This window comes from Euwallacea fornicatus, chromosome 17 (assembly GCF_040115645.1).
Source record: "Euwallacea fornicatus isolate EFF26 chromosome 17, ASM4011564v1, whole genome shotgun sequence".
In the NCBI taxonomy this organism is placed as follows: domain Eukaryota; kingdom Metazoa; phylum Arthropoda; class Insecta; order Coleoptera; family Curculionidae; genus Euwallacea; species Euwallacea fornicatus.
In genome coordinates, this window is record NC_089557.1 from 4,166,735 (window position 1) to 4,186,135 (window position 19,401).

At 34.0% G+C, this 19,401-nt stretch overlaps 1 protein-coding gene across 2 annotated transcripts in view; it reads left to right on the top strand.

Moving 5' to 3' along the window:
- cmpy (crimpy) overlaps positions 1-13,604 on the top strand; it is a 38,145-nt gene extending 24,541 nt beyond the window's left edge. Inside the window, exons 2-4 of one of the 2 annotated variants that reach the window (XR_010732990.1) lie at positions 10,112-10,298; positions 12,820-12,903; positions 12,966-13,604. Coding sequence is in view for 1 of the 2 variants with exons in the window: in XM_066292343.1 (XP_066148440.1) it covers positions 10,112-10,271 (160 nt within the window). In the remaining variant the exon portion in view is untranslated. Of the gene's footprint in view, positions 1-10,111; positions 10,299-12,819 lie in introns of both variants that reach the window. The other variant, XM_066292343.1, reaches the window with a different exon arrangement.
- Positions 13,605-19,401: the final 5,797 nt, after the last annotated feature.

Genomic DNA, 19,401 nt, shown 5'->3' on the forward strand with positions numbered 1-19,401 from the left:
TTACCATCACATCATAAAATGTAGAGTTTTCACCTCTAAACTTAAAGCGTGACAATTTTTAACCAATTTTGTGATTTTTGCGACATTTATTTTCTATGTCGTTAAACGGAAATGTGACCTATCATCTTGATCGATTACCCACTAATTTCTCCCTTAGTTTCGTGACTAATTCGCTTCAGATGAATAAAAAAAATAGCAACCCTACGCTTCGGCACTTTTTTAAATATTTTCAATCCGTTGCTGGCAAAACAAGCCAAAGTACGGGATTAGCATATTTTTCGGTGCCGGAATTTTTTGGCTTAGAGCGAGCAAAAGCGTTGACATAGACAAACTGAGGCCCGTGCTGCTTTAAAATTCCTCCAGATGCGAGAATTTGAAAAGAGCTTTTTACTTGGGGTTGTTTATTTTTGATTGATGCGTTAAGTCTCGCATTTCAACTCGTATCAATCCAAGGGCAAGGACGGATAATCGCAAATTAAGCAAAGTCTCTTGATTTGAAGTTAGATAAACAAAAGGAACTGCCATTTTATGCGCACCATCGTCACCGAAAAGAAAAATTGTTCCTGACGAAACCCACTTTGGGGAAATTAAAAGCCCGTGGAGATAATATCTGCTCTATAAATTACCTGTCGTATAAATTGCAAGTTCTAGAATTAAATAAAAACCCCGGCATTTCTTCCTTCTTTTATGCCTTAATGGAATGATACTAAGAATCTCTCAGAAAATAAATTCTGCTTTCAAACGTGATGGTTTTAACACTTCACAAAAACTGGTTCTTTTTGTTAATTAGAGTTAAAGTGCCGAAATAATTCTAAAAAATTGTGACTAAGATCGATCGTTGTTGATATATTTGTTTTTACGTGCCATATTGATGTTGAGCAAGCATTGCTGGCAACTTCCTGTAAGAAAAATGATTCATCGACTTGTCACTTGTAAAAGAGGAAGTTTTGTGAAAGTTTACATAGTAATGAAACTCCTAAAAGTTCCTCGAAACTTAAAAAAATGTACCTTGGAAATAAAACTAATTACCCACCTTTTTCAATGGCATCAAATTTTTTTTTGCCTGCAAGGTGCACACCTGAATACAAAAGGTCGAAAAATCGATAATGAAATGCAAGGACCATTAATCTTCCGACCAAAGGAACACGCTTTTTCAACGTCTACTAATGAAACCAATTTGGGGAAACAGAATGTCGGGATTATGTGGGTTTCTTTCAATAGATAAAACCGGTTCGGTTCGATTATATCCACGTGAACTTACGGCTTTGATCGGTAATTAGGCTCAGATATCTGGGTCAGTTTTGATTAAAGACTATCTATTATTTGAATGAAATGGGCGTAAGAAGTCAGGTAGTCGCGAAAAAACGCAGCTGCCTTAGCTACTGAATCAATTTTCCAATTAGATTTAGGTGTTGAAAAGTTTGGAGATATCCGGAGGAAGATGCTGGAAAGTTTGGCGCTAATGCCGTCTGGTACAGATTTTGGGACGTGTCTTTCCGGAGGCTGCAAAGGATTATTTTGACTTATTTTCAATTCACAACATGCGGCGAAAGAAGTTCGGTTTGATTTGAATAATCTTTAAACCAATAATTATGGTTACCGGAAAATCTGAGACCTCTAATAGAACTTAGCTTTTTCCAACTTTTCTCTTAGGCCATGTGTCCCTTCAGGCCAAAAACATCAACAACTTATTTATTAGTGAAGGTAACATTTACTAGAGGAAAATTTTCTAGATTGTGGACCGTCCGCTCAGAATATATATATTTTTTTATCTAAATGGGTTTTGAATCATCCTTTATATGAATATTGTGGACCCGGGACATTTTTTTTTGATTTCAAAAGCTTGGCTCAAATACATTTTGAGGACTTAAAAACATAATTTTTTTGCAGATTAAAAAAAAACAAATGCGGATTAACGTTTTACCACCCATGATTCATCACTGGGATATGCAAACTCTTGTAATATCCACTTTACAACCCAAAAAGACCTGATTACTGAAATAGAAATTTCCCATAGGAGGCTCCCTTATTTTCGTTTCAATTTCAGCAACTATTTTATGCATATTTACTTCACCTGCGGCCTTCTTCGCGCTCCACTGCGACAAAGTGGCTGAAAAGTATTTTAACTGCCTTAAAATTTTTAATGAACACGATGCATTTGCCCTCGAACCTAAACTTTACTTAGATTTTTACGAAGCAATTTCCATATTAATAGAAACAACACACGTGTAACTTTCATCAGTTTATTTGATGAAGAAATTAATAATGCTCAGATTATATCTATTATAAATAAATCCCTACTCTCCTGTATATGTAGATGCTCAAACTCGTTTCGAGAAAGCCCCTAAGAAACTCGTTAAACTTACAGGTGCGTTAAAGATTGAAATAGGAATTAGAGTGATTGAATCAAAGCGAATGCCGAGGGGATTAGGGAAAACGGGACAGAGAGAGGATGATGTGAGAGCAAGAGGTGGAAAGGGTTTATATTAGATTAAGATAAATGTTGCTTTCCTGGCAGGGCTTTTAGAGCTTTGGACATTGATATTGCTCATCAGGAACCAATTGCTGAAATTCTTTAAACTATATAAAAACCAATTAAAACTTGAACCTCTTTTTATGGTATTTTTTGTGTTTACTCTCAGCCTTTCGATGAACTTAGCTCACAAATCTCCTTCTCTTTGCGAGCAACCATTTCCGGTTAAAGAAACGTTAATGAAGAGATTCATCCCAGAAGGAGCGTCAGGAATTACCTTTCGATAATAAAGGCACTGTATCTTCCCTTTATTAAAAGTATAATATAGTCCGTTCTTAAAAATTCTATTTTTGAGCTTTAATATAAACACGAGCAAACTGGGGAATATAAAATGTAAAACGAAGCCTCGTCCTTCAACTAGATGGCTTAAATACAATATTTTCTTAAGTTCTTTAAACTTGGGACTGGAGTTTGCTTGCTTGAGTGTTTTAAGCGTGTTTTATGGAAATCAAGCTTTAGAATATATGGTGATGGGTTTTTTGGCCTGTGGCACGTTAACTAAAGTTTCCATTTCCATTATAAAGAGCGAGGCCTAACCAACTCAATTTGAAACATAATTAAAACCGGAAATGAATGAAGTATTCAGTTTAGTCGTTAAATGAAGTTCAAGGTAATGTTTAAAGCATAGATATTGCAACAAAATAAACCGAATTCACTATAGGTGAATTTGCGTTCCAGATGTGTTGGATGGATATGTATCCAGAGGCTTTACATATTAATTTTCAATTGAATTTTGTATAGAACAATTTGAAATTAGGAGTTCGAGAGTTTATAGTATTTGATAATCGATTTGGTAGCTTTTGGATTTGCCTTCATTGTTTGATGAAATGGGTTTATGCGTATGAATCTGAAATTATCAATTTGAAAAATTTGATATAAGTGATTTTTTCCATATGTCAATTCTCTAGTTTAAGAACTAAGCTCAAATTTCAGTTTCGTTGACTAAAAATAAAAAAATGCGTGTGATGCGTGAATTCTCAGTAATTTGTAATCGACAGCTTTAGATTGTCAATATTCAGTTTAAAAAATGAATTTATCAAACAAATTAAATTTGAAAAAGAGCTAAAGAGTATTCTTTCGAAATAATAGTAAGAGCATTTAATATAAGAATTTTGTTATTTAATAAATGCAGGTAATCGCAAAGTAAAATTATCAAAGAGATTAATGAATACGACCGTAATGGATTATATTTTGCGATATAATCCAAAGTAGTTTGAACTTAGTATAAGTACACATTCTAAAAATAAATGGAAAATAGCTTGTGCCTGTCAAACGTTTTGGAAAGCGTCCATGTTTTCGGTTAGGCTAAGTACTGGAGACCATTAATCTCACTCACCTAAAAAAATCACGCCACATCTTGTTTCTGCTCTGAATGACTTTTTAGGCATTCTTTCCCCTCAAACGAAAACATTAAAATCCATTTTCGAAGTTAATTGATTAATAATTGAAAAATTAATATACTTATGAGTTTTAAAGGCTCTTTCTGCCTGATCTTCTCACAATGTCAATAAGGCGCAAAGTGAAACATTTTCAACCAGATTTTCACTTTGATGTTACGATTTTTCTTCGGAGCTAATGCAAATTTCTCACAATTCCCTGCTTCACCTCTTCGAGCCTTTGTGAATATTAAATTTCCTTTTATTAAAATTTTAAAACATTTCATTTTTAAAATTTAATTTAAGCGTTGTTGCACAATTTCGCTAAAATGAGGGCTAAAATGCAAAACATAATAATATCGGCGCTTCGCGTTTAAACATGAGAAAGGAAAATGTTTATTTTTGTTACCCTCGTTTCCGAAAGGAGGTTCTTAAGATATTAAAATTCTTTAAGCATGAAAGAATACATAAATAAATAACGTAAAAATTCTGCCTGAACGTCAGACAATAAAGAATACTTTATGTGCGTTTTTCTCGCAAAAGGAGCAAGATAAATATTGAGGAATAATTGGCTTTAACATTTGTAATCGCGACAATAAAAACCCACTTTGGCTCAGGTTTGGTAAACATAAGCTGGAAACTTTTTTTGCAAACAGCTTGCAGACAGCACCTCTTGATCCGAATCAGTCGATTCTATAAAAACTTTTAAAACAACTTTTCGACTTTTATGCGAACGTTGTCTGAACACTCCAAGAATTTATATCATCTAAAAGTGATGAAATTTGTGCTTATTCTCTGAAGATTTCTATTTGAAAGCTCAGGTTGATTCAGTGGTAGAAATTTTGGAGTTCCTGGTCTACAGTAACTAAATTCTATGCCGACCACTTTAATGATGATGACATCCTCGCTAAGCTCTTTGTCAGGCCATACAATGATTAAGAAAGTTTAATTTACAACTTCATATTCGTATAAAAATCAACGACATATAATTTACAGCTGCATAAATGAACGTGTTTGCGATGTAAACAAAAGTCGTTCGTGCCATTCAAGCTAAACTTGTTCAATTCCCATTGTGGCATAGTTAAAATTCTATTGTGATTGGTTCAACTTATTCAAATGAGGTTTCATGGCGATTAATTGCTCCGAGATTCCATCAAAAATAGATTTTTGAGAACTAAACCATAATACTTAAATACGCTCTAAATAGTTAAGCTGCAAAAGTTCCTTTGAAACTTGTAACTGGTCGACATATACAGGCATGTTCAAGCAATAACCTGATTATCTGAAAGGTTACTTATACTACCCGAAACTTGTTCATTTAAGAAGCCTTTCGAAGCACATGCAAGACAGATTACTGTATACCGTGCCTCAAACTTTAATAAAGTTAAAGTGGCAAGTCGAACACGTAATTGCTGAAATTTGCAGTAATCCCTGACGGTAAAAATTTGTAGATGAGAACTTGCTTTTTATTGATCAGCTTAAACCGCGATAATACAGAAATTTTAATATAGATGAAGCTCGTTAAACTGGATGATTTGACGAATAGCATTACCGTGTTACTTTGGTTATTGGGTACTAGTAAAATCAATAAATAAAAGTTTTTGCACTTATTTGGATCAAAATAGATAAAAAGCAGTAATTTTTAATCTATCGGGCTGGGCAACTAGTTCTTAAATTTATCATTGAGCTATGAGATCAATTTTATGGGCCTGGAACAGACGCGAAATTCAAAGTATTCAGCTTTACTTAAAGGGAAACATAAATTTCAACCATTAACACTTATATTACGAAAAACTCGGAAATACACTTGTGAGATTTGTTCGCTGCCTTAAAGACATGAAGATTGTAGTTATTGTCAAGAAAAATCTTTTGTAGTATTGATATTCACTCAAGTTTATCGAATATAAATGACGAAAATAGGTTTCTCATCCACAATAACTAAATGTAATACCGAAAATATTATTAGTATGTTGCTTGGTGCCTCACTACATCATCCTGCTTCGACTTTTTATCAGCCCAAGCAATAATAATTACGAAAATTTATTTTCCAACTTCGTATCTCCATAAGAATCAGGCGCTGCTAAATTAGAGCTGCATAAATGTATGTACGTGTTTGCGATGTGAACAAAAGTCGTTCGTGATATCCAAGCTTATTCATTTTCGCTAATTTCCATTGCGGCCTATTTAAAATTCTTTTGTATTTTCTTCAACTTAGAGACGTGACCAAAATTCCATTAACTAATTTTTGTAAAATATGCTGTGTCCGCAAAATATAATATACAATCTATGATTTGATTGACACTACCTGAAACGTGTTCATTCTGAGATTTCGTATGACATGTAAGACACACTATCTTGTAATGTGCCTTAAACTTTATTACTGATCAATTGGCATGTTGAACACGCAATTGATCGCAATACAAGTTCAAATTTGCAGTAATCCATGACCTAAAAATATTTGAATGAAAGCTCACTTTATGCCCATCAAATCCAAACATCGATAATATAGGAGTTTTAATGCAGCTGAAGCTCGTTTGAAGCGTTATAGTTGGGGGAAATCAATAGCTGAATACTTTTGCAGTTATTTCAGGGGATAATTAATATTAAACGGTAATTTAAAATTTTATCTGCAAGTTCTCAAACTTGCTAATGAGCTACGATATGAGTTTTGTGAAATGGAAATCTAGGTGTATTTTGGAATATACGGGTTTATTTGAGGAGAAACATAAATTTAATTTATTAAGGTTTGTATTAAGTCAAACTGGGAAGTGATCTGGGATATTTCGCTGTCGTTAACTTATACGACCCGAGTAAATAGAAGCTCCAGATCAAAAGAAAATTTAATAAACTCCGAAGCATTCTCGAAGAAGCAGAACAGTTTGGTTCCAAATATAATTAATTGTTTTCTTTTGTATGGAATTCGTTACTTCTTAAGTCAGAATCGGCTGCTTTACGCCTTACGTGAGCTTTGGGGACAAATGGCCGCACACATGGGATAACAGGAACCTCATTAGTTTGCGACAAACTCAGATTAAGGATTAACAGTTCGAAACTAATGAGCTGGATTTGTCCTGGAGGACAGTAATTTAATCGGCAGCCGGACAAATGTGATCTGGTCTAGACTCAGGCTTAACGCGAGTTTATTGGCAAAGTTTTATCGCTGGGATTCTGGCAGATTGCGCTTAAAGTGGGTGTCGTTAGTAAATCCAGAATTGGGAAATTAGTGGAAGTAGGCTGTAGTTTCATTTTTTTGGCGGATAGATTTAAGATTTTTGTCTCAGGTTACCACGCAAATCGTAGCAAAAGTTAGCTCGAGTTCTTCCCTCAAAGAGAGTATTACAGCTTGAAGTCTCTAACTTTGAGCTTTCACCATCAACAATTGTAAGAAATTAATAGTTTTGTTTTAGTGTAAGAGAAGTAATCCAAACTAGGCAGATTTGAACAAGAGGTGACAGAAACGCAAAGGAAGCGAGTATAAAAAGTGACATTAAGATAAAATAAATCGTGAAAGATGGCAAATGTTCATCGATCAAGAAATCGTTGAAACGAGTTTTATTCTCATAAGGGTTGAAAAACTCTAATACGTTTAAGATATTAAATCCAAATAGAAACGAATCCAGGATTGTGTTATTGAGAGAACTGTTTCCACATAGACTTACTCGTACCCATTTATACAAATTGGAAAACTCTTGGTAAGGATGTTCAATTATGATCGGAATACTTATCTACTCCATTTCGAGATATAAACTAAATTTCGTTTAATTTTGTGATACCCCAAAGAGACTTTTAAAATCAATTTCCACAGATATTCGAGGAAAATAACTTAAATGTGTTCTCTACTGTTTACTACAATAGCATCAGGTTTATTGATGACGCCGAAATAACCCAGTACCTAAATTGAGTTCTTTATGTAGATAAATTTGCTGATATATTCCATAAACTCCAGTGGAGTACGAAGTTCTGATTAGAAAGGACTGTTCAAGTAATTTCCGTAACCTCAACAGGTTCTTCAGAATAGGAACTGAATAAACAATTAGTATCCTTGCAGTAATTAGTGCATCTAGATGTTCTTTCCTATGTTGTTCTATCCAGGCCATTTCTGGACACGAACCAAATTTAATTTATTCGTGTGACCCGTTTTAAGAAACATGATAACGAGCGCATAACTTACAACGCCCAAAAAACACAGCTGCAAATTCACTTTGAGGACTCAGGCATGATTATTTGCAACCAAAATTCTCTATTTATTTCCGCAGTTAATTGCAAAGCTGCACTCGTTTAAATTTTGTTCTTTTTCTTTATTCCCCATTAAAAGTTTAACGACCAGATAATTGATATCGAAGTTTTTCAGAGCCCAATGGTTGAACATTGAAATCCCACTATTGTGGATGAAACTGTAAAAGTTTCTAAAACCGAAAATTATTTGTAGAATATTTTTCAACAGCACAAGCAAATAATTGCGTTTATTAAAATGTGTATTTAATATTTTTACGGTGTTAAGTAATGTGTTCGACATTAACCTGAAGATATATTATACTGGCCGGATAAATGTGGAACAATTACATAACAGGAACAAACTGGCCAATGCAATTTCGGCTGCATGACAAATGATTGCCCTGCAAATTAATCCCTTTCCAGGGAATAATTATTCGCTTAGCATGTACCTAATTCAAACCAAAGCTGGAAATATAGCGTCAAAGATCTGGATTGGCGTGCAATCACAGTTTGCGGTAATGGTTACCACGCAATTGTACCACTGTTTTAACCTCGTGGTCAATCGATTTGGGAAATGTTCCAATTCCAAGCAAAACGAGAGTCTCCTGAGCGGAATTCGTGTTTCCTGCCTTAGAGCTAGATGCAATACGATATGTCAAGTGGAAAGGGCAATATATGGCTAAAAGGGGAAGAAAATGCGTGGGGATGTGGAGAACGAATGCCAAATCATTAGAGGTAGGCGAAAGTAATATTTCACTGGAAATTTGCTCTCTTGAAGGCCTTTTCGAAAGGATTTTCTTCAGCGAAATAATTCGGTATCAAAATATTATTGACAGTGGCATCCTAGAGGAAATTGCACGAAAATCAAACACCTCGGGGCGCCCGAGAAATTAATTAGAGCTGATGCAAGAACTTGCTTAGATAATTTAATCTCAAAATCCGTAACTTAATTTACTCACCAATCGATATCGTTCAAATGCACAGAGGCCAGTTTCGCGAATGACGCGAACTGCGGTGATTCGAATTTATAATCCCACGACACAAAAGCATCAGACTCGAACAAAACGATTTCAAAAACCTTTTAAATCCAACTAAGAGAATTGATTAAATTCAAGAGACCTTGACCTTCCCCTGACCTTCCTTTATACACGCACTTATAGACGTTTTCCTTTATTTTTCCTTTTCAGTCAGTTTATAACTCCCTGGCACGCATATGTAGGATCCAAATAAAAACAGAACTCAAGATACTCGAAGCGGCATACTCTAATGTTAGACATTCTAATGCCTTCTCAGGGGCCTAATTTCCAAAGTAGGTTATTTATGAGGTGGCCTCAAATAGGGTCTTGAGGGAGCAATTGGCCAATAATTTGTGTCAGCTGAGTAATCCACTATAGTTTTAGGAAATAGTTGAGGAGGATAAAGCCTACATAAGCCGCAAGTTCGTGGCAAACGTTGGCAAAGACAAATATTCGGTAACGTGGATTTAGGATATTGAATTATATGAATTTTAGTTAAATGGAGTTTGCTACACTTTTTGTGGTTCAGGGACTTAAAGGTTTAAATGGATTTTTTATGTATGAAAGGGTTTCTCAACTACATTATGAACGTGTTTAATGATTTTATAATGATACGTTACATAATTATATTGCATCAAGATTCTTAAAGTAATGCGGAAGTATAGATCTAGCCCTTAGATCATCAGTCTACTTTATGTATTTAAAACACTATTAGTACTAATCATGCTTCTCTCATAAAATTAATCTTCTAGAAGGATCCGTTTTTCTGAGATTACTTGGAATTAGGTATTGAACAATTTTCTTCCCAAGGAAGTTTAATTATTTTAAAGTAAAGTATAAAACTGAATGCAAAAGCCATTAAAACCATGAATGAGGTCAGGCTGGGTTGCCTGAAATCGACATCCGTATGAAAGCAATTTTTAACCATATTACGAAAGTCAAAGCTATTTACACATTTTTCTCTTTTTCAGGTGCTGTCAAGAGTGTGCAAAAACAGAAGGAGAACCATGCGGTGGCGATCTGGGGTTCAGCGGAACCTGCGAACCCGGTCTCTCCTGTCAACAACCAGGAAGAACGCCAAGTGAAGGGATCTGTCGGCCAGTAATTTTCGACAATCACGAAGATACGTGAAATTCGATTGTACATAATGTAAATAATGTAAGTAATGCTTATTTCACATAAATCGATGTCGACAGATTTATTTTCCATATAGTTGCATTAAATGTATTTGGTCGGAACAATTACTGCATTCATGGATGCGGTTACAGACCCGTGTACACATACGAATTCCCCTTGTTTTAAATTATATGATTTAAATCTAATGAATAATGCTGATATTACATGAATGCCGAAGGACCAATTGGAATTCGATTTTATCTTTTACAACTTGTTTTTTGCACTTGAATATTGTATTCGCTGCACTTTTCCTTTGTTAATTTAATTATCGTGCTCCTGTAGCAAAATAATATTGTTATAAACTATTATATTCCCATGGGTATATGTGGCAAATAACGCAATATGCAACAACTATTCCTGGGTGATTAATGGATTTTGAGCAATTTATTACCGTAATAACTTTCCACTACATAGCACACCCTTGACGCAGTCGAAATGAAATACTTAACGTTAGAAAATGTGCACAATAGTAAGAAGGGCGTATTCAACAAACCTCTGCTGTGGTGTCACAAAAGGGTATCTATTTGTGGAGCTAAATGGATATTTAAAGAAGGTTTAGCAGCAGTTTTGTAATAATTAGAAAATTTTCCTCCGTCATCTGTCTGCATAGTGGGGTGTAATCTGCTTAATTTAGAAGCTAAATTCATTTTTCTCAATTAACTGCATATCAAATTTTCAACTCTAAAGCACCTCTAACACTAAAATTCTCTTGTAACGCCGATAAGCAGAGAACTCATTAATAAAGTTGGGATAAGCAAAATCCATTTCTTATCTTTGGGATAAGTTAGCTCTAGTGGCTGTAAAAGTATCAGGTAACTCATGTGTACGCGTGCTTTATCAACTAGAAGAATCCCATATTTCATATAGAACTTGGAGAATATTGAAAGGGGTGGAAGATGTATGAGACTTCAAGTAAATTTATGTCCAGGTTTGGTTTTTATTCGGGTGAACGTGGTTTCGGTTTCTTTGTTTTATAAGTGAATCAGAAAATATTGCAGCAATTTGAAAAAAGTATAGGGAATGTTATATCGAATCGCAGATCTCGCAGGTCATGCCTATGACATGAATCGTCCAAACGAAACCAAATATCGCCTTTTATTTAGATGATTGATGATCAGCTAAATTATTAAATTACATTTCATGGGTTGGGAATGTTCCCTTTTGCCAAATGTAAAAAATATATTTGGAAAGTTATTCTCAAAAGTAGGTGCAAAACGATGACAGCCCAGTAAAGCCCACATATTCTCACAACATACGAATATCTAATAGCCATTTAACTATACAATACATATAGACAATCATATATCATAATAGTTCCACATATTATTGCTTAATTATTTTGTTTATATTTATATTGCGTTTATAATTATATTGCAATAAGGAAAAAGAAGAAAGGGAGAAGGATAGTTCAATAGTGAATCAAATTAAATTGCGGCTATGGCTTTTTTCAATCTGGTTAAAGTAAAATAGGTATTTTTGTTCTCAAACGGATTTTTATTAACCTCCCAATTTCAATATCTACATAATAAAGAATTTTGAAACCTTATTTATCAGTCGCCACTGGCTTAACGACAATCAGATGCAGTTCTGTCTTACGCACAGTATTTGTTTTTTTCCTCATCCTGTATTTAATTTGATATATTGTGTTAACTAATTTTAGCTGTGTTTACTCTTACTTGTGTAGCTAAACATAAGTTAACGCAGTTACTTTTTTCATTATCGTTAATCAAGTCTTTTAACGCAATACTCAAATGTTTTTTTTTATTGAAACAATATTACGTGTCGTGTAATCGTTAGTTCCCAGCTTTTCCTAATTGGTGAATTGGAAAAAATAAATTTGCTAGTTATTTTCAATTTGAAATTCGACCCAGTAAATTGTAAAATTCTTTAATACTAATTTTTTCACATTCCCTGTAGTTTCCCTGAACAAAAATTATATGGAAACATCGCGCTCAAATTTCAATTTAACGTTATCAAATATTCCAGACAGGCTCTACGAGATTACACTGTTTGGTCGCCTGATCGAATCAACTCAATTTAAAATAAAACACTATATGACGAACGCTCGTTCCCCAGGGATTTACCCGGAAATCATGTAAATGTTTTGAACTTAATTGGTTTTCAATATACACTCATCTCTCTACCTATTTTACAAATTAAAATCGTGACTAGATCCAGAAATAGGGATCCTATTTACATTAAAACAGGGTTTTTATTCTTCAAAGTCTACACAGATGGCTGTAAGATCCCGATAGCAAACACAGGCAAACTTCATTTAGTGCACTATAGACTGTCAGTAAAGTTTCAGCTAGTGGCTGTTCCTATTTGAGAAACTTCCTCCTCGTAATCGCATTTTAAACTATCTTTGTTATAGTTAAATGCGAGATATCTAGGCTTCCTTGGATGCTTGTTTGAGAGAGGAGCTCCAACAAAGTTTCAGTTAATTCTCAAAAATTTTGGAACTTATTTGTATCTCTAAAGAAATATCTATCTCCTTTTTCAGAAATCCAGATCTGGTTGCATCCAGAAGAAGTTTCGAATCTTGAGACCTGCAGACCAACCCCTGTAAAAACTGTGAGTCTTTAAGGTGTGGTTAACACGTTAAGGCAATGACTATGAATTAATATTTATTATGGTATATAATTTTAGTTATAAGGTAGCTGCTCTGAGGTGTGAATAAATTTGCTGAAAATTGCGCTTTGCCAGAATTCTTGTACATTTGAATCGAATTTACAGAGTTAAGAGCTCTGGCTGACCATAACTACCTATGTACAAAACGTTTTCTTTGAATCTACCGTATCTTCCAACCCAGTTAAAGCAGGCTTTCATAATTAGAACTTCACCTGGAATTATGCCAATAAACCTGCAAACAGTTTAACATTCGGATGGAAATTAAATTTCCCTTGTTATCAGGTATATATCAAATAAACCACCGCATATTTAGGGTTCTTGGAACTAATCAGCAACTCCTGTTGTGTAGTTTAAAATTTGGCTGCAACTCCTTCAAATGCGAGAATAAATCAATGAAATGATAACTAAATCCTAACGCAGTTAGGAAACTTTATACGTAGATTAGATATGTAAGAAGAAGATCTTCTTAGGCCTCTTTGGTTTCTCTGCTACCCTTGTGACTGCTGAAATTTATGTGTATAAATTTATGACAATACTCTTAGGTGAATTATAGCTTTTAAGGTTATTGTAAATGTATATTCAAATGGTGTTTATTTGTTCCTGAGGATAATGTATCTATAACATGATAACCAATAAATTGATTTTATTTATATAACAGTTAAAGTTTCATTTCATATATACCATCAAAGTTTGAGAACTCTCACCCTTGATCGGTTCGCATTATAAAGCAATGTTGGTATATCTCTCCTGACAAAACAAATGTATCCTCATTAAAATAAATGGGCTTAATTTTATTTAAGACTCTTTGTTCCAATTTCAAAATCCTATCAAACCTTCTACATTGAAACTACATTAATTTCAACCCTATTTATATACTTCGAAGGGTCTAATTAGAGCTAACGAAGTCTTTGCTAATAATGTTTATCTAATCCGCTTCCAGATTGATTTCAAAAAACAATTGCCATCCCAAAACTAATTTTCTCATAAAATTACTCCCTTTAAATCTCGATATAATCCCGACTTGTGTAAACAGTTTTAGGCACGCAACGTTTAAGCTGAAACCTCTAACCCCACTTTAGATGTTCCGATACTCTTCTGCTTTCAAAGTGCGATGTAATGGGTGTATCGGATAAAATGATATAAGCCATTTGGTTCCCCAACAATTGCTGTTCAACCTAAAATTGGTTTTCGTGTACGTGATTATGGGTTTAATGCTTATTATGGTGAAGCCAGTCGAGCAAACTGGGAAGGAAGTGGGTTTTAACAAGTTGGAAATGTTTGCTAAGTCAAGAATACAGAATATTATTTGAAAAGAGTATACAATTTGAAAATTCGAAAGCAGTATTACCCTATTCATTTAACTATTCAACGAGAGAATTATTTGCTTTGCACTTTGCATTGCCTGCATCTTCATGTCTTCTGGTTTTGTCATGTTTTAAGGGCAGAATAACTTGAATTACCACGTATAAAGAGATTCTGATTGTCTCTCTGGGGGTTCCCTGAAGATCTCAAAGAATGTTGGAAGGAGCTTTACTCTCTTTTTTAGAGAGATCCGCTGCTCCTTTCAACTATTTCAAGACAAAAAAATTATTCTTCATTTTTAAATATGCTTAATTCAATTTTAGGGAGTCTTCAAGGATTTTCATAGAGAAGTTTTTGAATTATTGACATCCTGGTTTCCCATTCAATTAACTTAACATACGGTCTCTGATAATTTTGTTTTTCCAAGTTTTTTTTTCGTTTCCTAAATTTCTTCCATCTTTGTTTCTACTTTTTCTATAACTTTTTCGGGCCTTTTCAATATCTTAGCGTTTGCCTTATCAAAAAGCATGTGACTTCTATACTAAGGTTTTTTTGTCAAGAGTTCTGTGCGGTTTAAAAAGACACTTTTAAAGACGCATATTTTTTCCAAAACACCCTCTATATTAATTAAAAAACTCACACCCTTCATTGACCTTTTCAACACGACAGTTTCTAACCATTTAATATTTCCCTCATTTCGAAATAAAACGCTCGTAACTTGCGATTCTAACACGAAACATATTCTCCTCTTCAAAATCACCCTCGATAATTCACCTTTAATCAAACGAAAAAAACCCTTCAAAACAGAATTGATAAGGGATTATGCCCCAGAGTAAGCATTATCCTCGCCTCGCTGGTCCGTTATTTCGAATTTAAAAACGCAAGGAAGATAAAATGTGGTGGATTTTTAATGAAGGATTGTTCAACGAACCGGTTGAGGCAAAACCTTATCTACACACAAATAACGATGTAAAAACAAAAACGAACCCGAAGAGTTTTAATCGAATTTTAATGAGGTAAACAATTTGAAACAATTCAGTCTTCAGCAGAATGTGTTTGTGGAAATTATTTATGATTACAAGGATGAGGTATGCAGTGTGGTTCTGAAATAATTTTGGTTAAAAGTTGTGATTTTATGAGCACACACAAAGCATACATGAACATATACAAATGAAGGCATTTTTGAGGGTAGAAGTTGGCAAATTGGGTCATCTATTGCTTTCTGGCGCTCTCACCACACGTAGTTTCATATTTATTTATTTATTTCAATGCCGTTAAACTGTTTAGCAACTTGTCTAAATCTAAACTCCTCTGATAATTTTTTAGCAGCCCTTTAACAACAATTTTTTTGTTCGAGTATTTAACTGAACTTTCTGATAAATAATGGAACACGAAGTAATGTCCGATAAGCAGCTTTAAACTCTGTCAAATTTTCAAAACTTTTTCCATACTTTTAGGCTGCACATTTCGAACTTGAAAAGATAATTTTTACGTTTAATTAGGTCCATTTTAAATTTGAACAATCACCAAGTTTTCTGCGACATCTCGAAAGGTTGCGAACATTAATTACAGTTAGATTTTATTATTTGACCACTTTCAAAGGTTTCGAAGGTCTTATTAACGACCGACAAGGTGAAAAATAGGCCTTAACAAGTTTATTATTCACTCGTATTAAACACCATTTATTACTTTGATTATCTTCTAATCTTCCTGAACCAGCTTGGATCAGAACCAGTGTAAAGCACTCATCTTATCATCAGTTGGATGTTTAAGAATCATCAGGATGTTCTGTTGCACTATTTGTATCTGTTGCTTGTCTTCACTCAGAATCAGACTGACGGCTAAGAGTTTTTAAATAAATTTTAGTAGCAGTCAAACTATCAACATACCAAGACATTTCTAGAGCCACGTCCTTCCACCAACTTGAACAATATTGTTGCCAAACTTATTTCCGTCGTCTATTCGCCATAATGCCGAGCTAAATCGCTCTTAGCTAACTTTAAATCAGGGTCATCGTGTCAGAATATTAAAGAGATCTGTCTGGCTTTCAGCAGATTAAACTTCGGTAAGCACTAAACACAAGTTTACGACCGCCAGTTGTGCTTAATAAACACTAGGGGCGAAAACATTGTGGTGGGTTCGGTTACAAAGTTACCCAGCCTGGGTAGCTAATGAAGAGGGAAACTTGCTAAGAGATAATTTTGCTTAAATAATTAGAAAAATTAATTTGCTAAGTACCAATCTGTAATATCTCAAGTGTAGTCAAAACGAAGTCTGAAGATTTCTAATTAGATGGGTAAAATAGGAATTAGTTTTGGAGCTAATCTCTTAATGGGACAGATAAAGGAACGTCTCAAAACCAACGTAATTACTTTGTACAAGAATTTTTAAACCCACTGCAAACTTTTAGGTCAAACTGTTATCGTAAAACAAATTAAACTTGGATGTTGGAGCTGAGTCCATGGAAGAAAAATTCATCGTTGCAAGTGCCATAAAATGTGATCCTTTCGCGAACATTTAATGATACTCCAGAGGCGAAGCGTGCGAAAAGGTTTTAACTTTTCGTTGAGAATATTCTCTTTATGAAATTCAATTACTGTTTTTCATTTCTAAGTAAAAATTCTCGTTTGGAGAAGGGATTGAAAAGGAGTATTCATATTTCTTCGTAAAGGCCATAACAATAAAATAAAAAGGCCTGGGTTTCCCTAATGTCTTGAAGGGCCGGTAAAACCATCTGTGTAAGGAGTTTGGCAAATTTTATTGCCCCAATCTTAAGAATATGGGAAAGATGTATTGGTTATTAATTTTGTGCGCCAGGTACATGCGTCTTTGACATTTCAACTCATTCAAAATTTGAATTTTTTTTTTAATTTGCAATAAATATCCAGTTTAACGGAACAAATGGGCTATATCAAAAGTCATGAAAATTTAAATCGCAAACTTTTCTAATTACTGCAAAGGCTTTTCATTATATGATTGGTAAAATTGCTTTTCGTGGACATTTGCTTTAGAGCGCAATAAAAGCTTCTAATATAAACTATTTCAGCATTAAATCCTCGTTTATAGGCAAATAAAATGTTTGATTAAATTCATGAAACGACGCGACGTTTGATTTCATGAACGATGTGGATGAATTATTTAGTATTAAGTACTATCAATTTTAAACCTGATTAGTTAAGTTTTCTACCGAATATTCTAACATAAAAGAAGTATTATTTAAGCAGCTTTATTTTCGACCGAATTTTTCAAAGTTGTTTCGGAGCATTTCATTTACTTGGAGTTTTTACATCTTTTACAGCAATTTGGAATATCCATTTCGAGCTTGACAAGATAATTTTTCAGTTTATTGAGGTTTAATTAGAACCATATTCGAACCTGTAGAGCCAAGTTACCCGCAAGTCTCGGTTTGTGAAAAGCTTGAGGTTTCAGGGTGAAACCAAGCGAGAGAAAAATAACATTTTCTTACTAGTCTAAAGGAGGTGGAATAATGCGCTCGTGACAGTAATGATGAAATATAGGCATTAACGACATAGGGTAAAGCAAAATAGTACCCACAAATTATTCCCAAAGCAATTTGCAGAATGCTTTATTTTGCATTCGTGCTAGAAGGAATTAAAAGTTTAATTGCATTGATAAAATAATAGATCTTAAATAGCTTTTGACGCTAAAAAACGCGGTTTAGAATGCCAAATCCAAATGTGATTGGCATTTAATGAGAATCTCCGAAAGTCTTTTATTTCTATTCAGATTTTGGCAATTTTCGTTTCTGTTTTTTGAGACACAGCTAGTTCTTTCCGATAAAAGAAAGACGAGGACAGAATTCAGGCGATCTATGGTATATGGAAAACTCCTAAAACTAAAGCTAGAGGCTAAATAACATTTGTAACAAAAAATCCTTGTTCAAGAGTATTTTGAAACAAGTTTTGTCTACTGCTTGCATGTAGTGAGTAATTTTAGCATTAAATTCGATTTCGGCTTGAAAATTCAAGTATTATTACCGAAAAAATTCTGCGTTTCCAAAGTGAATTAAAAAACCATCACATTACTATAAGGTAAAGTACGAGAGATCAAGAAATAAAATATAAGCTAAACGGAGAAAAAAAATACAAAAACTCCAATGGTCAAAAAGGAAAAGAAAATTCAACTTAATATATCTTAATGACGCATTAATTTCCACATACATATAATAAGCTTTTTTTGCCTTCTGTAATATAGAAACATCTTTTGTATAATATGGATTATATAAAAAAAAGGAAGCAGCTAATCATGCCACTCCGTACTGTTTTAAGACCTCCATTATTCAGTATCTAAATACAGCTGAAACTCGAGTATAGTCGGAAGGTATTGTGAAATAAAATATTAATGTACAGGCTAATATGGGGAACGTTTGCTTGTTAATATTTAATTTCTGAAAATTTAACTTCCATCACGTTTCCCCTTCCCACCTTGCTCTCTCTATTTTTCATTACGAAGACCGCACCATATCAGATTTCATCTAAATTGATCCTCCATTATTTCCACTTATTAAATATCCCATCAACCAATTTCAAAGGAGAACTCTCTTATAAAACACATAATATAAAATTCAGAACACTTCTCATGTCACAACCCCCTTGCTACTCACATCGCAAATAATTCAAATTGAATTCTTCATTCCGCTCAAATTTCATAATAAATAAAAAGGAGCATTTCATGTTAAACTTAAGCAAGGAACGCTGTTCCACATTAATACTTGTACCCGTTTTTCTTTGGATTTTGTGGGCTCACAATAAGAAAACAGCAGGTGATAAATTAAGGTCGAGGCGAAAAAATTGCACGGATGAATTAAATCTCGGAAAGAAAGGACTGGAGAGTGGGCAGAATGGGTTTTAGTTGGGCTTGGATGTGTGTTGAATTAAACCAAGATTAGTCATGATGAGATCCATTGATTCTTTTTGCTAAAAATTTTCGGTAAATATGAAAAAGTTGGGATTTGATGAGAGAATTTTCTCATTTCGAAGGAAACAGACTGAATCGATCAAAACAAATTTAAATTCCATTCCCGGTTAAGATGAGTTTTGTGAATGTCTCGATAAATCGACGATCGAAAAACTGGCAACTGTCATCAACTACCGAGGATTTACTGCTGACAGGCCAATTTTAAAGTTAAACT